At 42.8% G+C, this 22,782-nt stretch overlaps 6 protein-coding genes across 6 annotated transcripts; 5 read left to right on the top strand and 1 right to left on the bottom strand.

Annotated features, from left to right (window-relative positions):
• The first annotated feature begins 5,047 nt into the window (after nt 1-5,047).
• LOC108025438 (helix-loop-helix protein delilah) lies at nt 5,048-14,131 on the top strand. The gene is made up of 2 exons (XM_017095929.3): nt 5,048-5,977; nt 12,647-14,131. Exon 2 carries the CDS (start codon nt 12,647-12,649, stop codon nt 13,817-13,819), a length of 1,173 nt encoding a protein of 390 aa, XP_016951418.1. The 5' UTR covers nt 5,048-5,977; the 3' UTR covers nt 13,820-14,131.
• A 171-nt stretch (nt 14,132-14,302) lies between these two features.
• Nucleotides 14,303-15,798, top strand: LOC108025128 (hexokinase type 1). Its single transcript, XM_017095395.2, has one exon. It carries the CDS (start codon nt 14,377-14,379, stop codon nt 15,778-15,780), a length of 1,404 nt encoding a protein of 467 aa, XP_016950884.1. The 5' UTR covers nt 14,303-14,376; the 3' UTR covers nt 15,781-15,798.
• A 284-nt stretch (nt 15,799-16,082) lies between these two features.
• LOC108025095 (hexokinase type 2) lies at nt 16,083-17,731 on the top strand. The gene is made up of 2 exons (XM_017095357.3): nt 16,083-16,701; nt 16,757-17,731. Exons 1-2 carry the CDS (start codon nt 16,192-16,194, stop codon nt 17,606-17,608), a joined length of 1,362 nt encoding a protein of 453 aa, XP_016950846.1. The 5' UTR covers nt 16,083-16,191; the 3' UTR covers nt 17,609-17,731.
• Nucleotides 17,732-18,306: 575 nt separating this feature from the next.
• Nucleotides 18,307-20,167, top strand: LOC108025542 (golgin subfamily A member 7). Its single transcript, XM_017096072.3, has 5 exons — nt 18,307-18,437; nt 18,635-18,803; nt 18,865-19,017; nt 19,160-19,506; nt 19,565-20,167. The coding sequence occupies exons 2-4, from the start codon at nt 18,642-18,644 to the stop codon at nt 19,298-19,300; spliced, it is 456 nt and encodes a 151-aa protein (XP_016951561.1). The 5' UTR covers nt 18,307-18,437; nt 18,635-18,641; the 3' UTR covers nt 19,301-19,506; nt 19,565-20,167.
• Nucleotides 20,168-20,217: 50 nt separating this feature from the next.
• On the top strand, nt 20,218-20,654 carry LOC108025543 (uncharacterized). Its single transcript, XM_017096073.3, has one exon. The coding sequence runs from the start codon at nt 20,394-20,396 to the stop codon at nt 20,625-20,627; it is 234 nt and encodes a 77-aa protein (XP_016951562.1). The 5' UTR covers nt 20,218-20,393; the 3' UTR covers nt 20,628-20,654.
• A 400-nt stretch (nt 20,655-21,054) lies between these two features.
• LOC108025113 (protein PDF) lies at nt 21,055-21,686 on the bottom strand. The gene has a single exon (XM_017095378.3). The coding sequence runs from the start codon at nt 21,588-21,590 to the stop codon at nt 21,285-21,287; it is 306 nt and encodes a 101-aa protein (XP_016950867.1). The 5' UTR covers nt 21,591-21,686; the 3' UTR covers nt 21,055-21,284.
• Between the last annotated feature and the right edge of the window lie 1,096 nt (nt 21,687-22,782).

Here is a 22,782-nt window from a genome sequence, read left to right as displayed (position 1 = left end):
AACATGGGAGCCTCAGGCAGGGGCTGCTGCAGAAATCACTTTGATGAGCATCGGCATTGACATGTCGTTGAAATTATTACCCCGACTGTCAGTTGGCATCCACATTTATTCACTCGGCGGCGCATTTCGAGTGGTCTTTTATAATTGGCACTCGGACAGGAGTTGGTTTGTGGGTGTTGGGCACTGGCGGGTGGTGGGTGGCGAGTGGTTTGTGTGCTGCCAAGATGCGACACCAATTCGAAATCCAAATCCCCATCAGCCGAGCACCGGGTTGAAAATCAATATTTATACGTCCTGGCTCACGCCCTGTGATCCGCTGTCCCCTGCCATTCCCCCGGCCAATCATGATGAGTTAATGCCGCCAACAGTCAGCCATTAGACGGGCCAGTGGACACTCCAATCCCCACGAAGCCCCCTTTCGCCCATTTACACAGCGTGTCCCCCTGTCATTTCGAATGTCTGATGATGTCACACGGAAAACTATGGGATTTACTTTACTTTCCATTAAAAAAATATTTCTGTGACGTTTTATATTGTATTTTTATTTTCACAATATAATTTGTATGTTGATTTTGAGTTACATGTTTAAATAAATTTACTTTCATACATACTACTCTGATTTTTAAACGCACAGAAAATTATCCAAAGATATTCAAGGATATTACCTTTATTTATAATGCAAAATCTTTTAATACTATGAATAATCTAATACTGTGAAATAATTAAAAATCGAATTGTGAAACATAATATTATCTGTGATGCTATGGTATAAAAATATTATTTTTTTTTTTAAACCTGCAAAATAAAACTCAATTTATTATTTTTAAGATCTTTTGGGATTTAAAGAGCCCCCAAATATCATACTAATTAGAATACAAAATAAGTGTGAAAAATGTATTTAGTAAGATTTTTGGTTGACCATTGTGAGAAAATATTTTTTTAACACTTATATATAGATTATATTATATTTCTCGCAGTGTCCTTGTTACTGTCCACGGAGATTTGCATTGGTTATTAGCTCAGCTGCTCATCGGGACCTTCCATCTGCGTGCGTGCCCCTGTGTGCGTTGTCTGCGGTTTCGATTTTGTTGACAATTTGTAGCGTAATTAATTGAACCAAAATTAATAAAAACAACAACAAACCGAGGGGCAGACACACGATGACGACAGCGAGCTTTTGTTGTGTGCTGTTTGGTGTTGCTGTGGTTATTGGAAAGGGGATTACAATTGGCAGCGACGAGAGATACATAATGTTAAATGACTTAAATGCTTGAATGACGGGGGCCAAAATCACGTTCCTCGCAGGCAGTATAGCCACCATTACCATCACCCTCCATACGACCACCATCGCTCACGATTAGCCACGATCTGTGGATCGCTGGGCTCACATTGCTGTGACTTTTCTGCAGTCTCACTTTTCGCCTCCTTGTGTGATTTGTTAGGCTTTGTCAGGGGCCGGACATGGCCATTATTCTTCACACACGATTGGCTTTCGGTGCTTCAGTGGCGAGCGCTTTTCATGGCTAATAAGCGTTGATTGATACGAGCGGGCTAAACTACTTCGCCGAAAGTGATCCATGTTTATGTCAATGGGCGTTTAAATCACAGATCTGCAGTTATTTTCCCAAGGAAAAATATACAATAATAAATAATTTCAACCTCATTTTAATATTAGCAGCAGATTTTTATACAGTCTAGTAAACAGTATTTAAAAAACCCTTTATGAATGAACCTTTGTTTTTAAATTTCCATTGATGACATGGCTCAACTAATTAAATCCGAATCCGAAACATTAACAAACAAAAAACACACTTAAATCATCAATTAAATTTATGTATGCAAATGGTTTCGCATTAATGGCCCATTGTCAACCCCCTGAAAGTTTTACAAAGTAACTTTACTATGCCATTCATAAACTCGCCAACTGATTCATATGCCCCGCACCCACGCGACCCTCACCTATGCAAATTAGAAATATCAAAGTGCTCACAAAAATTAATTATCACTAAAAATGAGATGGTTGTATACGAAAAAAAGACAACAACTTAATCGCTTGGCATTTCCGCTCGTCCAATTCCACTCAAAATAGCCAGCTTCCACTTCCCAAAAGCCGAAAAAAGGTAAAAATCCAACGAAAAAGAACCCGTGCAGGTGGTTATGACCATGAGGGAGCGTGGGCCGGCCAAGTCGAGTGTATTTCCGCTTGAAAGCGGCAATAATGATATTTGTAATAATAAATTTACGTGAAATATAAAACAAAATCAACGTTGACTCAAGCCGCCGCCCACTCGGAGACACCAACGCTTTTCGAGGCAGCAGACAAAGTTAACAACCGGCAAGGTGGCCACAAAAAAAATGGAAAGAGAAAAATCCAGCCAGAAACGCGGCTCAGAAGCTTGGCCCAGAGCCTCACAATTAGCCAGTTGAGAGAGTTATCTCTGCTTTCTCACCGCTTTCCCAAGCGGCGGCCTTAAATGGTGGCAGACACGTCTCACAGACCTCCTAAGCGGGATCTCCGGCTCATGGCTATGGTCCCGGGATCGGTCTTATAGACTGGGCACCGCGCTCGCTCTGCGACCATATTGGGGCAAATGCGATTTCCGAAGCTGGCAATTAAAAGCCAGAGCCAAAGTGGTAACTCAGAACATTTGCATAAGCAATTGGGCGACATGGCAGGTGAAGAGGGATTATTCACACTCAGATGGGATTATGAATAATATTCGAATAAATATAGATTTATGGGTATTGCTAGGAGCAGCCATAAATTGAACTAGATCAATTTAAAAGTGGTTATATGTAGAGTTAAGGTAAAGTATAATTATAATACTTTGTAATAGATATTATTTAAAAAAATATAAAAAAAATTTAATAAAAAACTACGAGAAATTATAGAAGGAAATATATTTTAAAATGTGTTTACTAAGGTGACAGTAAAATAAAAGAGTAGTAAGAATAGTAAATAAACAAATTATATATATATTTTAAATTCCCTTTTTTTCGAAAATGGTTCAAAAATTTGTTTCTTCTTTCTTTTTATTATGTAATTTTTAAGACCCCCCTGCTACACCCATGTGTTTTGATCATAAAACCAACATTCAAATGTGACGTTTGTTTTTTAATTATGGCTCGCTTATTCATGTTCTTGTCTTGGGATTCGTCGTCATCCAGCAGATTAAGTTGTCAGCAAAGCAAAAAAAAATCACAACACCATTGGCCAATTTGTATGTGTTTTTGGCTACGCTAAGTTAATGAAAATTGTTCCTTCATATATAATTTTGAGCTCACTTCGCACGCAAATCAAATTAATGTTGCATGCGTTACTTTTTCGCTCTGTGGAAATCCGTGTGTCGACCTTGGGCCGTGAAAAATGTATGCTTTGTGGACAAGAAAAAAGCTAAAGATTGTATAATCAAATTTAACTGTTGTCATCATGATTTATTTACTTAAGAACAAAACACGACAAACGATGACGGACTCGCCGTCAGACAGAAGCACAAAGATAAATTAATCGCCAGTCAGTCGGGGAGTCGATCGGTCTATTGCCCGGAGTCATTTGTTCACAAGTGCTCACTCATATGAGTATATCGGGGCAACTGGGGATCCGGAGCCCGGGCATGTCGTCATGGCAGCCACAATGAGAAACAACTTGTTTCGCCTGCAGGAGCAAAGCCATTTTGCAATTATTGGCCCGTTGTCAGTTAATTATAATTATTTGTGGGGCAACAAAATGCGGGGTGCAAAAAACTATTCAAAAAATGACTATAAACAGCACAACAAATGTATTGTGACTTTGAAATCAGCTTAGCAATTCGAAATTAGAATCGCTGTGAAACAACTTGAGGAGTGCACACACCCAATCCATCAACTGAAACTGATCGAAGCGAATCAGAATAAATCATATGATCAAAATATTATTAATCAAAGCGAACTCACTCTCTGTACCTAATTTTATTTTTATTTATGAGGCTAGCAATCCTAAGAAAATAACTTGCTTTGTTACCCCTTGTAACGAAATCAAGCCTTGAACTTTATTTTGGTATAATAATTCTTATAAGTATCAACAGCAAGTATCTCTTGTGGTATGTAAGCAACAATTGCGTTTTAAAAAGGAATATTTAGCGTTAAAAAAAGGACACTGATAAAAGTGTAAAATAACAAAACATTACTCACACATTACAATTTTTCTGGACCTAAGATAAATATGTTTTTATGGCTGTTATGTACAGAGATAGACAAGTCTTTTTAAAATAAACATAAAAAAAATGTTAAATAAAGAAAAATGAAACAAATAAATTAATATAATGAAGACCCAAGAACTTATTCTAACATCCATTTCCAAATGAGCACATTTCCTTGAACTTTTATTCGACAAGCGTCATAATTCGCCACCAAATCCAAAGTTAATCCAAATGAATATCAAGATTGAGCTTCGTTTATGGTCTGGCATCAAGAGTTCAACCTTAAAAATGGAGATCCGACAGTCGAGCAGCCAAGCTAGGTAGCCCCTGATACCATCTCAATCAAAGACGAATAAACATTTTTCTCAACTATTTTCAAGTGAGCTCGAAAGCGCCGTCTGACTTGTACAAATGAATGTCAAACGCTGCTGCAGCAGCAAATAAAATTAGCAATAAATTTAAATAAATAACTGCCTGGCGATATTAGATCATACGAAATCTCAGGGGGGCTGTTCGAAGCGGCACTCAAAGCACTCGAAACGAAACCGAAAAGCCAAACGAATTGGAAATCACTCAAGAGAGTGAAGATGCAGGCCCACTGAGATGGCGTACTATGAGATACAATACGATCCGATGCGATGCGGTGCGAGGCGGCCAACGCAAAAGGCACCCACACACCATAGGGTGAATACTTGGGCTTGGGGAAAGAGAGAACGGGTTTCTCTTCAATGATATTGTGCTGTGTGTTGGCGTTGGCGAGCGCCAGTGGGTTTCTCGGTCGGTTTGGCTGGTCGTCGCTCGGTGAAACGAGACTTGGCTGCCTGCTGCCTTTTAATGCGGCATTTCATTCATTGATCGTTCCAATAGCGCGCCGCACGCTCAGCGCAGCGGACAAGTGAGCCAAGAGCCCGACTTCGACTGCCGCCCACTTGGAGCCGCAGAAAAACCTGGCTAACGGAGTCAAAGCCAACTGAGGAGCAGTCAGCTGATTGGGCCGCCAACCCATCCCATTCCGATGCTGATGCTGATGCCGCTGCCGCTGCCGATTCCGATTCCATTCCAAGCACGCTGACGATCCGCGAGATATATATCTTTTCAGTGCACAGCCGACGAGCGCAGCAGGCGGACGCAGCGCAGCATTTTCTCCGTTCTCCGTGTATTTTCGTATGCCAACTCGGGACATTGGATATACAGATACAAAAAAAAAAAAACAGACTCCGAGATACAAAGATATAATAATATACCCACACACCGTGCCGCGCGACGCGTACTCATAGATATTTTTAGCCACCGGCCTCACGCATACCGCCGCATCCATTCGTCCCGTCGCACTGACACACGCGGCTTGCACGTTTTCCACGGAAAATCCACTCTTCGAGGCTTTTCCTGCACCAGCACACCAGCCAACAAAAAGCAAGCAAAGTTCTTATCAATAATTAAATCGCCCAAAGCCGAATCAAAATCAATTCAAGCCCCAACAACAAACTAGTTCTTGACTTGTCGAGGAAATAAAACTGAAAACAAACCTCTTTTTTGTTGTGTTAATATGCCAAATATATGCATGAGCTAATAACTTTAACTTGGATAAAAAGCAAACAGAAAATACCAAGAAGAGATCGCATATCAGAATTAGTTAGGTGACTAATTAGTCGATGCGCTGTCGGAATTTCAATTTGCATACTTTTGCGCCACTTTAATGAACCAAAAATTAAAATAAAAGCATCAACAAATCTTAATCAGAGTGCGCAACTAAACGGAAAGCAACAGCCGCATATTGTTGGATTTATGAAATCAAAAAGGTAAATATGCCACCTCCATTTATCACACATAAATATAGAGATATAGAGCCAGAGATGTAGGAGAATTCCTCGATCTCCGGTTGCCGCCCCAATAAAAATAGACAAAAGGCGTTCCTTGGGCCAATCACTTCGGTGGGCGGCAAGATGGGGCAGGGCGGCTTTTTGAGAAACTTCTGAAACATTTATTTGTCCAAGGTGTCGAAAGCCCAGATGTGTGGCAGAGGCAGGGAGAGTGTTTTCGAGATGTTCAGCAGGGAAAACGGTGACGACGGCAGGTTGTCAACTGATTTTCAAAGGTTACCGAAGGGAGCAACAACTCGGCTTCGTTTGTTTGCGGCTAAAATGAAGGGGAAACAGTTTAATTAATGTGTAAACAGAAGCTGTGAATTCATTGCCAATGAGTGGAGTAAAGTGTCCTCACTCACTTTTACTCGAAGATGTGCTAATCAACGACACCATGTATTTATTTATTTTAATTTCTGGTGTTCAAAGTGGCTTGTTTATTTTTGCATTGTCAAGAAATTATTTTTGTTTTTGTTTTAAAATATTTGTATATATATTTCATCATCACAAGTTGTTTAAAACTATATTCTGATAAAACATAACAAAAATACAAGAGCGTCAAGAAATTATCAACAATGGAATTGACTCATGTACATTTTAAATCATTTTCAGCATGCTATAAAAACAAAATGTTTTTTGTAATTTATTTAAAAAAAATCTCTCTTATGAACGCCAAGGGAAAATTCCAGACATGATTTAATTACTTAATCAAGTCAATTTTAATGATCTTAGTTTTAATCCCATGGAGGAATACATCAAAAATTAAATTTAGATTGTGGACTCATGAATAAATCTTCCGCGTGTTTATATATCTTGCCTACCTCATTGTTTTCTGTCCCCCTGACCCAAATCCCATCCAGTATGTGGGAACACTCCGCCGGCAGGGCGACAAAAACAGTAATAATGGCAGGAAAAAATCGAGAAAAATAAAAATTAGCCATAAGGCAAATGCCAGAGACCTGTCAAAAAATCAGGCAAATCAAAAGCCGATGGGTAATACAAAACCACACAGAAAGCTATCAAAATATAACTCAAACGTGGGCACTCGCGTATCTTATAGATTTTACCCACACAGCGATAAAGGGAGACGGAGAATGTAAACACGGCCGCAGCACACATACGCAGTGTGTGCCAATTTTAATAAACAAACTCAACGTAAATGGAAAATCAAACAAAATTATTTGGCCAAAGCAAAGGCAACAAATCAACGGCATAGGAAAAAAAAACGAGAAAAACGCAACATACAAAGGAAAACATCAAAAAAATTAAAAGACGGCAAAAGGAAAAAAGAGAAGATACAAATAACAAATAAGAACTTGCCGCAGGCTGGCTAAAAATAATAGCTGCCAACGGTAGCACACACGAGACAGAAAGATACAAAAAAAGATACAAGTTGCAACTAGCAACTGCCAAAAGCACGAGACAACAACAATAACAACAACAGCGGCAAAAATAAGCACAACAACAAAGGCCGTAAAAGCAACAAAGTCGAACGCAAATGAAAGATTTTGACGCTTTCCACAAAAAGCAAATTAAGAATCACAAATCGAAAAAGATAAAAAACATACAGGGCGCTACGAAAATAAGAAAACAAAAATAGTGGAGGAGAATTCAAGTTGCATACAATAAAAACTAATTTTAGAGCTGTGGCAGAAACAACAACACGAACCGAATCAAACTCATGCCAGGCGCAGAGACAATCTGAATCAGCCAGAGATTATATGGCGGATCGACCCAGAAGGTAGATGGAAAAGTATAGGACACTATAAAAATATATTTAATGGGGCTTAAAGAAGAAAATATAAATGATCTTGAGGAAAGCCAGTTAGAAAAACGCATCTAAAAATTTAGAAAATAAAAAAGATTTTATTATAGATAGATTATCAAAATATCTATAAGGGTCTCCCAGCGGTATTAATATTTTTTTTTTAATTTTACTTTAAATCAACCAAGGAATAACATTACAAAATTGTTTAAACGAAGAATGCCTTTCTAAGAAATACTATTCTGCACCGTTGGGATATGTTCCTCAACAATAATCAAGTAATATTTTTTATACATTTTTACCTCTTAATTTTTATTTAACTGAATGAGAACTAAATTCGAACTAAGTCACCTACCCTCGCTCTATCAGTGCCTCATGTGGTTCAGTTCAGTATTTTTTGTGCCCAAGCAGCAGACGCTTCATTTTCCATTTAACCGCACCCGACTGCCCGAATCCTTGAATTCTACAATGGCCCTGCCCCCTTTTCGGCCCCCCTAAAACCCAGGGGCGCGCAGACAAGCGTGCAGAAAAAGTTCTAAATATAATGGCTACACCTAAAAATGCAGCGACTGCAACCGAGCCAAAAGTGAAGGGCAGACTGGAGGGGGATCGCTCGCCGGTAGTTTCAAGTGCACTCCGGCTAGGCCTGGCTAACTTCCCCTGCCATCTGCCCCCTCCCCGATTCCCCACTCCACTCCAGCCGATTTTCCCAAAAAAGAAAATATATCTGTGAAACGGTCCGACCCACCCACACGCCCCTGCCCCGCCCCTCGACCCCTTCACGGCTCGTCGCACGCACGGCTCGCCTTTTGTCTACCTCGTTGTTGGTGAAAGAGAAGGGAGCGGGGAAAGGGATGCACTGGGAAAAACAGTTGTCGGTTAGAATTAGAAAGACCTTTAAAAAGTAAAGATGTATACCTCCAGAATTGATTGTACAAATATTTTGTTTAGCTCTCAAAATGAACTTAAAATTATCGTAAGAAGAGCTTGTACTAAATGTATAATAATAAAAAAAATATTAAATTAATGAATGATGAGTGAAGTGTTTCAACAAATAACGCCCATACTATTAAAACAAATAAATTTAATGACCACACATTATTATAGTCACCCAAATATTATTTTTTTTAGAACTCAGAGCTAGCTTAAAAATAATTCTTATTTCCAAATTGTGTTAAACAAATTTTATTACTCCCTGATTTCAGTATTTTAACGTTAAAAGCCCTCCTTTTTCACTATTTTTCTATCTATCATTTTATTTAGCCGAAATATTTTATATATTTCCCTGAATTTCCCTCTGTGCAGGAATGAAGCGGATGGTTTTTGTTCAAGAGGTAGAGGAACTGTTCCATGTTTGTTGTCTGTGCATTTCAATTGGGCGCTTTCTGCATTGTGCCGGCGTGTAATTGAAAACTTAAGCAGAAGCACCCTCCTCTCGGCTCTTTATCCACGAAAAACGCGCAACAAATTTTCCAATCAACAGAGACCGAAAACAGGGCCTAAACACCCCCTCATTGCCCGGCTTTCCCGACTTTTCCGACTTGCTTCCTTCCTGCATATCCTGTATCCCTCCGGCTACGCCCACGAAAATCGGGAGGCCGCTTGTTGCTGTTTGTTCAACAAACGTTTATTAGCCGCGAATACTTTTAATCGCATGCAATTTGTTGATTGTGGCCAGTCGCTGCACTTTCCTCGCTTTTCCACCCATCGAAACCCCACTTTGAGCGCACGGAACTAGGTAATTTTCACGTCGTTTTGCGTCGGAGGGCGGGAAAACGGGGAAAATGCTGAAAAAGGGGGAGTGAGCAGGTGAGCACAACGGTTGCCGCCCCTCTGCGAAGGCGGAGCACAAATTTTTCTGTGTTGTGCGCTTAATTGCAGCTTGTTTGTTGCATGTCGCAAACTTTAACGATGCCCTTACAACTCAAGAGGGTACATTCCATAAACCTAGGCGGGATTGTCGAGGAATGCTTTCTGATCTGGAAAATGCCTTATAAAACACAGATATAAATGGGGTTGAATATAGATTTTCTCTTCAATTATCTTGTGAATTTAAAAGGCGTACAAAAGAAATATTTTTAAATTGATTGTGGGTAAGGAACATTGTAAAATATGTAGTGTTAAGGGTATAGAGTCTATGCTATAGATCTTTTAAAAATATAATTAATATATATTTTATTATATAAAGCATTCAAAATTATTAAAAAAATACAAAACCAATTATAAACATTTTAATTTAATCAAAAATGATGTAAAATACACCTTAAGAGTACTTGAACAAACATTTTTTTAGGCTTACAAAAAATATTTAATGGATTACAGATTCCCACTCAGCATTGCCTAAGAAGTTTTCGAAAATCACTTAAAAGTTTTCGAAAGGGCATGTGCTCGGTGGGCGCTCTTCGCAACTGGAAAACTTCTGTCTGCAGGGTCTTTAAGCATTTCTTGGGATTGCGTGGTAAAAATTAATTATGGCTCAAATCAGAGGCGAAACGCCGCAGAAAATGCCGGCACGAAGCGAGAAACCTGGCCACGTGTTGAAAGTTGTGGCAGCGAAAGGTGATTTGAATGGACTTAGCCGGATTTAGGATTTCGCGATGATCTCGAGGAATTTGTTCTCTCTGTTGTTTTTCCTATTTTCCGCCAGCCAGACAAAACAAACATTAACGGTAATCGAAGAAGAAAAGTAAGCACTGGCAACGGCCTAAGTGGAAACACCTCGCCGGCCGTTTAGGCCAGGCCAAGAGTGAGCTCTGGGAATGGTCAGAGCTATGCAACAAGTGGCGAGCGGGCCAGCAGGCCGGCAATCCGGCTGGCTGGCTAGCTGGCTATCTGGCAATCCAAGCCGGATCGGGCAAGGTGGCCAGAATCGTCTATGGCCAGGCCAATTTTGGACAATCTGCACTAAATTGTCCATTTAAGTGGGGCCGAGCGAACTGACTGCAATCAATCTGCTCGCATTTACACCTCTGCGTTCAGACGCTCGAAATGGCCTGCGATTTATGAGGCCAAGGCACAATTGCAAGGGCGTTAGCATCGATGCAGAAACATTTCAATCTCCGTCTATTTCTGTGTGTGTTTGGGAGGTGGAAACGACGCCGCTGCGTTGGCCTCATGTTACATTTGCCATTTTCATGTAACTTAATTCTTGCATTAAAATGCATTCATTAACTGTTGCTTTGTTGGGCTGGCTGTGCTTTTGCATTTCCAAACCGCCAGACAGCCACCGCGAAAAGTATCTCTTGTTGGCGGGGGAAACGCGAGTGGGAAATATTTTCGTATAGCTGACCTACCGCAAACAAAGGAAAATAATAAACATTTTATTCGCCACAGGAACGCAAAACTTTCCCAATATGAAATGGAGTAGATTGCGCCCTTGGCAGTGATGGCGAGTGCTAAACTTGTCAGTTTTCCTCACCGAGTTTTAAATTCCCTTGAAATACCATTTTAAGTTGGTCTCTAAACAGTTTTAGAGTTAAAGAGTTTACACTATGTGCCTTCGAATTTAATTTTGTCACCATATTTCTAACGAAAATAAACTGATCATTGTTTCTTTTTAATCTTTTTATGAGTAACAACAAATAGTAAAATATGACTTTTAGTTTATGATTAGCGCCAAATCTATTCCAGGAACCCTAAATGGGATAAGAAACCCCTAAAACAACTGCTCTCAAGCATAGATTATGTGGTTTCACTTTTAATTTGAACTTAAAAGAATAAACATGTTGTGCATTTTGTAAGTTGAGAATTAAATTGTAATTGCTTAAAATTTATAATTTATAAATTAAAAGTGAGGCTAAGGTAAATCTAAGCATTAATATTTCTTAGACATTATGTAGTTATAATGAAATAGAGCCCTATTAAAAAAAACTCGATTTTCTTTTACGTAGGCGTCTGGTTTTTTTTACCCACAATTTGTGTGGTTTATACAATTCCGTATTTAGCTTTGATCTTTCTGAATAAATGGTGGTTTGTATATTTCAAATAAGAATTTTAATGAGGTCTTAAAACATTTTTATTAGCTTTCCTGTTTAAGAATTTATTGCATTTAACGGAATTTTTATTTACTTTCGAAGCTATAGCGGAATTTTTTTTGTAAACAGAACGTTTGTAAAACAAATATTTATTTTTCCTTTTTTATTGAACTTTAAAATATATTTGATAACAGGAAATATATAAAATGTTTTGGGATTTCAATAACATGAAAGTATCTTTCTGAGTAATACCGAATATCACCACCAACCATCATTTGTTTACCTTTACATTACTCACAAGCTGAGGGGAACACTAAACTAATATGGACTTATAGAACAACTTGACTAAACCATTTTTAGGATCCCCGAGAGCCAGCTCACAGAAGTGAGTCGGATTCGAGTGGGCACATGACTCAGATACAGATCGCGAAGATACTAGGAATTTCGAGGATTGCGCAATGCAATGAGCAATGAGAATTTCATTTGGCAGACCAATTTGTTCTTGCCCCGCTGCTAAATTGTATTTATGAGTTTTTTGGTTTGCTGCGCTTCGTTTCGATTCGGTTTTTCGGCTTCAGTGGGTTTTATGACGGAAGCACTACTCAAGAATCGACTTCAGTTCATTGAAGCCCATTCAAGAGCCGTTTACGGAAGTTTTTGGCGGGGTGGGTCTGGGTCCGAAAAAAAAAGAGCCGTCTCGCTTGATTGCACAGACCCCATATGCTCCGCGATGTCTTTTACAATACAAAAAGCGAAAAGCATTATGGTACAAAATTGTTAATTGCCCCGGCAATGGAATGGGATGGGTTCTGGAAAAGCCAAAAAGAAAACCCTCGACTAAAGTCTGCCTCTGCACTCCACTTTCAGATGAAGTCCAACACGTACGAGCTGCACAACTACGCCGATCTGAACGACATGGACATGTCGGAGGAGCCCAAGGACTCCCGCAAGAGGAAGGCAGCCAGTGGATCCCGAGGCGAAAAGTATTCCCTGCGACAGAAGCGGCAGAAGAGGAGCCCCGCCGATGAGGGACCAGCCAGCCTACCCGACTTTCACCTGGAGCTGGATCACATAGCGGAGCCCTCGAGTAAATCCCGGAAAAATGCATCCACCAAGTCCAAGACGAAAGCACCGCCTTTGAGCAAGTACCGGCGGAAAACTGCAAATGCCAGGGAACGAACTAGGATGAGGGAGATCAACACGGCCTTCGAGACCCTGAGACACTGTGTTCCCCAGGCAATAACCGGCGAGGATGCGGCCAACACCAACGAGAAGCTGACCAAGATCACCACCCTGCGACTGGCCATGAAGTACATCACAATGCTGAGTGATTCCCTTAGGGATCCCAGCTACGAATCTGAGTTTATAGGAGAGTGTTTGGAGGAGAGTGCCAATAGGGAGGAGCGAGTGGATTATGACATAAATGAGGAGGCTGAGGTGGAGCTGGAGTTACCTGTTCCTGTGGCTAAGAAACCAGCCAAGGCCAAGGGAAGTGGCAAGAAGGGTTCCACGGCCAGCAAAAGACAGAGCCAAAAGCAGGCCAAGACGGTGCCCCAGGCTCAGGCTCCACCTTTGGTTAGTTCCGGGGAATCCTGCTACGCCACCTCCTCCATAGGATCGCCCGCCTCCTCCGCCTACGCCTCCCTCTCGTCCTCCCTATCCTCATCCAATAGCCAGAGCAGCAGTCCAGGCTTGGAGGTGGACAGTTTGGTGGGTCTGCACGAGATCAGTGCCCTGGACTCCCTGCTCCTGGAGGCCTCCGATGGGGATTCGCTGTCCTGCTTGAGCCCCGGCTATGGTAGCCTGCTCACTGGGAGCGGGGAATCCCTGTTACCCAGTTGTCGAGGGGACCTGCCCATGTCGTGCCTGGAGAAATCCGATGTGGAGCTCAGTCTGCGCTTACTAGATCACAAATCCATGGACTCCTTCGACTTTGCCAGCGATCAGCAGCCCTCGTCCTGTATTGCCGCGTTCTCCTCGCTGGATGGTTATCCCTACAATTTACTAGACACCGATTTGACGGACATGTTTCTCGCGTGACGCGTATTTGTTAGTAACCCCACACTGAACTACTCTCTTCCTAAGCTTAACCCTCGTTTTAAGTTAGAGTGCAAGTTTTAACCCGACTTTCACACTTAGCCATTAGCCATTTGCGATGCGCCCGAGTGGCGGAATTCATTGTGTCATAGCGAGCAGCTCCGAGGATACCCACTTACAGCCACATCCTGCGAAGCGGAGGGCTGCTCACCGCCACATCCACATGATAACTCAACTCAACTAGTGATCTAAGCATTTCTTTGTGACGCATTTCTCGTTATCGTGTAAATAAAGCACCCAGTGTTGTTTCATGAATCAAGAAACCTATTTTGTATTGGAATGGGTATCCTTTTTTCCTAACTCCTGGAACCAACAATATATCTGCCTAAAAGTATGCTGTGAGGAAAAGAAATTAAGGAACTCTTGCATACTTTTAGACACCTATTTGAGAATTCAAATATCTTATTCAAAAGCAGTAGTCTTTCAGAAAGTAGTTCCTTAGGTATATTTCTAGAAAAATAATATTCACTGATATTAGAGGTCTAAAAACCCACACCGCAATGGCCTCCGACAAGACATTCATCCCTGAGGAGGACTTCCCGGAGGTGTACAAGGTGTGCAAGCTGTTCGTACCGAGCGACGACGACCTCGAGAAGATGAGGAACCTGATGGACCGTGAGATCCACATGGGACTGAGTCGCGATCAGCACGATCGTTCCACGGTGCCTTGTCACATGAGCTATGTGCAGGACTTGCCGACGGGCAGGGAGCGCGGTCAGTTCCTGGCCCTCGAGATGATGCCCACCAACTGCAGGATAATGCTGGTGAAGTTCAGCAGCGAAAAGGACATCTATACCAGTTCCAAGTGCGTGATAATGCCGCACACTGTGGCGGCGGGAAAGGGAGCCGAGGTCTTCAACTTCCTGGCCACCACTATTGCCAATTTTGTGAAGGAAAAGAAGGTGGAGAAGGACAACCTACCCCTAGGCATAGCCTTTGCCTTTACCCTCAACAAACTGGCCTTGGACGTGGGTATCCTTGTTTCGTGGACCAAGGAGTTCGGGGCCCAGGGCGTCATCGGCAAGGATGTGGTGCAGCTCCTCCGCGAAGCCCTGGCCAAGTTCCCCGATATATCAGTCGAAGTCATGGGTATTATCAATGTGGGCGCGGGCTCCCTTTTGGCCCTGTGCTGGGCCCAACCGGACACCAGGATTGGCTTGATAATGGGCAGTATCGCCAACTCGTGCTATGTGGAGAGGGTCGAAAGGTGCGAGATGTACGATGGCGAGGAGGATCGCAAACTAATGATCATCAATTCGGACTGGGCCCATTTCGGGGATAATGGAACGTTGGACTTCTTGCGCAACGAATTCGATCGGCAATTGGACAATGAGTCCATAAATCCTGGTCAGCGGACCTACGAGAAGTTCAGTGGGGCCCTTTGCATGGGGGAACTGGTTCGCATTATAGTACTTCGCCTGATGAAGGCGGGCGCCATATTCGCAGAGGACAGACGTGATTATATAGGCATTCAGTGGAAGCTGGACATGGTATCGCTGATCGAGATAGTCTCGGATCCGCCGGGGGTCTATACCAAGGCCCAGGAGGTGATGGACAAGTTCCGGATCCGCCACTGCAAGGATCGGGATCTGGCTGCCCTGAAGTACATCTGCGATGCGGTCACCAACCGAGCTGCCATGTTTGTGGCCAGCGGAGTGTCCTGCCTCATAAACCGCATGAACCTGCCACAAATCTCGATCGCCGTGGATGGCGGCATCTATCGCCTCCATCCCACCTTTGCCACGATCCTGAACAAGTACACCCGCATGCTGACCAATCCCAGGAACCGCTTCGAGTTCGTCATCACCCAGGACAGCTGTGGCGTGGGAGCGGCCATCATGGCCGGAATGGCTCATGCCACCAAGTACAAAACGGACTCCAAGTTGTTTAACATGGATTACTAGAAATAAATTGCTTTTAAATGCGAAATTTCTTGGCTTTTTTAATATGTCCAACAAATTAATATCAAATGCTCTTACTTATTTAAGAAGAAACGTTCTTGAAAAAGGGGCAAGTAGATTTTTTGTAATAAAATTAATTTTTTTAAACCAAAAATACTATATATTGATTAACATATAATAAATCCCGAAAATATCAAGAACGTTACTTCTTAGAATAAGAGAAATCAGAAGTGTTCTTTGTTATGGAAAGATTATATAAATTAAATTTGTATATATTTCGCATTATTTATGTTTTGTTTAAAAAAATTAGTTGGCTCTACATTATCCGTTGTGCTTATTCGGCACTCTAGTCAAAATTGTTTTTCAAAATTTTTGCGTTGGAAGTGGGCCGTTTCTGGCAGTCGTGGGAGGACAATGCCGAGCCTTGTTAACATGGAGGTGGAGCTGGCGGTCAAGGGCTTCCTGATCGACCAGGAGAAGATGGTCGAGGTGGTGGAGCGCATGACCAAGGAGCTGAAGATGGGCCTGGCCAAGGACACGCATCCGCGGGCGGTGATCAAGTGCTTCGTTACCTATGTGCAGGATCTGCCCACGGGCAAGGAGCGGGGCAAGTACTTGGCCTTGGATCTGGGTGGCACCAATTTCCGGGTGCTCCTGGTGACGCTCTTGAGCCAAACGGACATACACATCACGTCGAAGAGCTATGAATTCCCCAGCACCCTGATGACGGGCACGGGCAAGGCCCTATTCGACTTTCTGGCCGAGTGTCTGGCCGAGTTCTGCAAGGAGAACGCTGTGGAGAACGACAACCTGCCGCTGGGCTTCACCTTCTCGTTTCCCCTCCAACAGCAAGGCCTCTCGAAGGGCATCCTGGTGGCCTGGACCAAGGGATTCAACTGCGAGGGCGTGGTGGGCAAGAATGTGGTGGGTATTGCGCTTTTGGAGAAAGTATTTTCCCATTAAATGACCTTTTCTCTAGGTACAACTTCTCCAGGAGGCCATCGAGCGAAGGGGTGATATAAGGATCAACACGGTGGCGGTACTGAATGACACCGTGGGCACCCTCATGTCCTGCGCCTTCAACCATCCCAACTGCCGAATAGGTTTGATTGTGGGAACCGGCAGCAATGCCTGCTATGTGGAGAAGACAGTCAACGCGGAGTGCTTCGAGGGATATCAGACCAGTCCCAAGCCGTCCATGGTCATCAACTGCGAGTGGGGCGCCTTCGGGGACAATGGTGTGCTGGAGTTCGTGCGCACTACCTATGACAAGGTGGTTGACAAGGTTACGCCCAATCCCGGCAAGCAGACCTTCGAGAAGTGCATCTCGGGCATGTACATGGGTGAACTGGTGCGCCTGGTCGTGGTGGAAATGATTGGCAGGGGCGCGATGTTCGTGGGAGATAGTTCCCAACGGATCCAGCAGCGGTGGAGCTTCAAGAGCTCATACATCTCGGATATCGAAAGCGATGGGCCTGGGGAGTATCGTTCCTGCAACAAGGTCCTCCACGAGCTGGGCATCATCGGTAGCCAGGAGGCGGACAAGGAGGCCCTGCGGTTCATCTGCGAGGCGGTCTCCTCGAGATCGGCCAAGCTGTGCGCCTGCGGGCTGGTCACCATCATCAACAAGATGAACATCAACGAGGTGGTCATCGGCATCGACGGCAGTGTGTACCGCTACCACCCCAAGTACCACGACATGCTGCAGTTCCACATGCGCAAGCTCCTCAAGCCGGGCGTCAAGTTCGAGCTGGTTGTCTCGGAGGACGGATCCGGCAGGGGGGCTGCCTTGGTGGCCGCCACGGCTGTCCAGAGCAAGCCGAAAATGTAAATTTGCGATTTATGCAGTTTTTAGAACCTCAGTTATATTGAAAATTCAAGTTTTTGTTTAAGAACAAATAATTTAACAAAGTTTCTGGTATTTAAAATACAATAATTGGAAGTTACTACAAAACGAGGGAGAAAATTTCAACAATTGTTTTTAATTTATTATCAACACTTCTTACTATGGGTAATTAATAAGTGTATACTTTAAATGTTCACATTCTCCCACTTAGAAAAGTCTATTCGAATCTGGCGCCAACTTCCGATGTCCTTCTTCCGGCGATCTGGCAGCGCCGTCTATTAGTCAGACCTATCGATAACAATTGATTACTATCGGTTTTATTAATTCCCTTCTTTAAACTTACTAATTTATTTACTTTACAATAGTAAACATCATTTAAAAGTATATAATAAAAATAATTTAAAAATTGTAAATACTTATTTTTTAATGCATATCTGCTGCTGCTAAAAATGGTTAGAGCTGTTTAATTAAACAGTACAGTTTTTAATGTACAACTAAACTTTATATTCTTAATTAAAAAAATTTAAAAAAATTGAGAAGTAATAATAACTATACTTAACATTATAATAAAATAATACTATTTTTGTTGCTGTTGCAGATGCAGTGTGAACAGTCTGGTATGACAGTGTTGCCAGACTGATTAGAAAATTTATTTTTAAGAGGCAGCCGAGAAAAGGGTGATTTGCCCATCTGGTAGCACTGTCTGATTTGCAAACATTTATCTTTCAACCAATTTAAGGGAATTTCAGGCAATTAGAGGACTCCTGCGAGCTCTTTGAGGCCAACTGCGCTAACTTCACGTTAAGATAATCAGGTACGTTACCAAGATGGCCTTGCCTTGCATGCCAGTCCGGTGCAAGCCCCATATTTGGGGCTGCTGGAAAAGGCAAGGCCAGCTGTCCATTTGGGATTGGATTGGGACACCTACTCCAATCCCAAGATGATCGCCCTGAACCAAATGCATCGGGCGCTGCAGAGCGAGGCCATTGACGCCCTCGTCCGCCTTTTCAGCGACAAGATGTCCCAGGGCGGCGGCGCTACTCCAGCGGGCGGCAATCCCACCGCGCTCCAGACAACCCAGGGGGGCGTGGTCTTCAGCAAGGTCTTCATCCAAAGGGACTACAGCGAGGGCACCTCCGTGAAGTTCCACACCCGACTGCCCACAGAACTGGAGGGCATGGTGAGTGTGCCATCGGTATCTCCAGGAACTCCAATTAAGCTGTGTCCTCGTTCCCTTGCAGATCGAAAGACACGTCTTCGAGGCCACCATCAACAGGCTAAACGAGTTCTACGCCGAGGCGGAGGAGGGGTCCTGCGGCACCTACTGCGAAGGGTGCATTGGCTGCATCACCGCCTACTTGATCTACATGTGCTCCGAAACGCACTACGAAAAGGTGCGTCATTCGGGTGGAGATTACCAAGTACTGGGGTCAGAATAATGGCAATGGAGATACAGGGGAACTTCCACTGCTAGTGATTTCACCACATTTTGCTTGCCACTACTTCCCCCTATTAACGTTTCACCACCTCCCACAGACCCTTCGCAAGATATCCAAATTTGTGGCTTCCCAAAACGAACGCATTTACAACGCCAAGGGCCTGCAGCTGATCGATCCGACCTATCGGGGCCTCCGCGTCATAGAGATTACAATATTCGATCGCCCGGGGCGAACGTGACTTCCGCTTTCCCATTCAGCCAACGAGTTTTTCATGTGAGATCAACCATCAGCCACAGTCGCATCAACAGGAGGGTTAAGGAAGAGAGTCCGTTTCAGCAATTACTAAGCAAAAGTCAGCGCCATTGAGTGTGTTTCCAAAAAATATATAAAAATCAATACAAAGCTGTGGGATCAGCTAAAGCTTTATAACCTATAACCATATGTGTGAGTAGCTCTGTTAGACCCTATGAATTCCAACCACTAATAGTATGATACCTTGCAGCTTGGCAGAGCAGCGGCCGGAGCGTTTTTGGGGCATGCGACTTAGTCACGGGTGTGCTGGGAGACAGCCTCCGCTGCAGCCACATACGATATGCTAGATTAGACGTTAATGATTAGCCAAGGCAGTGTGCGGCCAGTTAGTTAGTATTTATGCATTAGCAGGCATAGTCATGTAAGTGAAAAGCTACCGAAACTGCATTTTGAGCCGAAGCAAGCATCAACATATACACACATTCGCATATGTTACCATTGTTCTACCTATCAGCCCGAAAGGCCAGCGAGAATTGATTGTTTTGTAATTGAGAAGGAGCAGAAGAAATTGTATACATCTTGTTTGTAGTGGTTACTAACAATTCGATTGTCTAAAGTTTTAATTTTAATGGCATACCACATCTATTACATAAATACAAAGTTCAAGCTTAATCAGACAATGCATACGCATAACGTTTTCTATACAAAACTCTTACCGATTTCAAACAGCGCCAAATGAACTTACACATAGACAAGTGGAGAATTGTTCGATTTTAAATATAGATCAGCAACATTGATTAAAATAGTTAAATATCTTATAAGCAAAAATATATATTGCCGTCATTTAAACAAGCCTACAACTGTTTCTCTGCGGAGGGTAAACATCAAATGGAAAGCAAACATTCTAAAAAAGCGTGTGTACTTTGCAAAATTTGTTTTGTTTTTGCAGATTTTCATTGTGTTCCGCTATTTGTCTTTCATCTCTGCTTGTTTTGTGATGTCTGGGCTAGGGAATTCGGGGATATATAAAGGCCCCACAGGTCTTCGGAATACAGTCACTATTGTTTCAAAGCACAACAATGAAGCTAGCCACCTATCTCGTGGCCCTGGTCCTGTTCGCCGGATTCTTCCTGCTCCAGCCTTCCTCGGCGCAGACGAACTCCACGACCACCACCAATAGCACCACTACCACGGATGCCAATTCCACCACGACCACTGTCACGCCCAAAACTGTTCACAGAAAGTATTTCAGAATCACTGGCTTAAAATACAAACTCATTCGCCATATCATAAACAAGAAGAAGTCCGGCTAAAATAGACGCTGGTTTACGAAGGTTTTGGCTATGAAAAATAAATATTTCTGAAGAACAAACCCTTTTTTAAATAATGAGATTATTGGAAACTGTGAGGGGCTCTTCTCCTTGTCGTGGATATCATAAAAACCTAAAAAAGAAGCTCTGCTCAGCCTTTGCCGCCACACGTACAGCGTAAAGCAGCAACACTAGACCAAGAATTTCGTAGATAAGATAGTATTGTACTTAAAACCTAATTCCAAATTTCAGATTACTTTGATTAGTTAGTTAATTTAGCGGGCTGACCAATTTTAATAAACTATAAAATATTTTAACACCTTTAAATTACATATAACTAAGAAGTCTTTGAGCATTATGGTATCGTATTGGAGCTTGGAAACCTTCCAAGGAGGTTTATTTTCGCCACAAGCCTGATAATATACAACACTTCTTAGATTTGCTATTTGTATATTTCTCTATATATTTTTTAAAGCAACAAAATTCATACGGTCTTTGCTCTCTATTAGACTACACCAGCTCTTCTCTGCGGATTTTCATCTTCTTCGACGCACCAACATAAATAAAAGGTAACTCTAAATGATAGGTTCTTGTCCAGGTTCCGTGGTTGCAATGGTGCGGACTTCCGATTCCGTCAACAAATCCGTTTTAAGGCCCGATTTACTTGCCCGCATCGTTCATGTTCTTGGGCAGACTGAGCAGCGAGTTGATGAGCTCCGAGTTGCGCTTCCGGATGGGCACGGCTGGGCCCAGGGAGTTCTCCAGGATCAGGGGATAGCGGCAGAGCGTGGCCACCTGGCCGGGACTGAACTGGCCCACGCTGTTGAGCCAGTCGAGCAGGTCCCGGTTGTACTCCTTGCGCACATAGCGCTCCTCATCCGGCAAGGCCATGGCTCCAGCGCATCCCCATCGGGCGGAGATGGCCAGGAGCACGAGGATGACCACTGCGAAGTTGTAGCGAGCCATTTGCCTGAGGAGCTGCTGCTGAAGAAAGAGCTGGAACAGGAACAGAGCACGGGACACCTGCAGCCTGAGGATTGCGAATGATTATTGGCTGGGACATCCTCGACTTATATAGGGACCCGGGACTAGGTAAGCCCCAGCGGGAGACCGCGCAACCACGCAACCCAAAGCGTCAGTATCGGTGTCAGCTGCAGGACCAATACATGTCATCCGCAGTCCTCGATGGTCCTTCGAGTCGGGCAAATACGGAGTCGAGTTGGAACCACGCAAATATTTGATTATGCAGTGTTTTATGTGCCAACATGCAGCCACGCAGGAACCAAATCCCGTTCGGGTCCAGCCGTATTTGCTAGGGAAGGGAGCTGATTGGCGACACTATATGGCACTCAGAAAAAGGGGGTCTCAGTGGGGAAATTTAACATAAATAATAAAAATAAAAAAAATCAATAAAGATACTTATAGAGAATTTAACAACAAAAGCATAGAGATATCCGCCTTTAAAATTGGGATCCAATTACCCAAGGTATTGCTTCTGGAAAGTGCAGTTTTGGGGTCCCGTACTGAACCCATGGGGATCACGGAAAAATAGAACATGAAAATGGGTTAAAATTTTGACCCTCGTTAAAAAGAAAGATTTAAATGCAGAATAATAGAAAATTCAACCACAAATTCATAGAGACTTCAACCTTCGAAATCGGAATCCAATTACCGAAGTTATGGATTTTGGGAGTACAGTTTTGGGGTCCCGTACTGAAACCCATTGGAATTACGGAAAAATCGAACATGAAAATGGGTTAAAATTTTGACCCTCTTACAAAGGAAAGATTTGAATGTAGAATAATGAAAAATTCAACCACAAATTCATAGAGACATCAACTTTCGAACTCGGAATCCAATTACCGAAGTTATGGATTTTGGGAGTACAGTTTTGGGGTCTCCAACTAAAACCCATTGGAATTACGGAAAAATAGAACATGAAAATGGGTGAAAATTTTGACCCTCTTACAAAGGAAAGATTTGAATGTAGAATAATGAAAAATTCAACCACAAATTCATAGAGACTTCAACCTTCGAAATCGGAATCCAATTACCGAAGTTATGGATTTTGGGAGTACAGTTTTGGGGTCTCCCACTAAAACGCATTGGAATTACGAAAAAATCGAACATGAAAATGGGTTAAAATGTTGACCCTCTT

The sequence above is a fragment of the Drosophila biarmipes genome, chromosome 3R (assembly GCF_025231255.1).
Source record: "Drosophila biarmipes strain raj3 chromosome 3R, RU_DBia_V1.1, whole genome shotgun sequence".
NCBI classification, from domain to species: domain Eukaryota; kingdom Metazoa; phylum Arthropoda; class Insecta; order Diptera; family Drosophilidae; genus Drosophila; species Drosophila biarmipes.
Note: the sequence above shows the minus strand (reverse complement) of the source record. Positions and strands in the feature narration are given on the sequence as shown.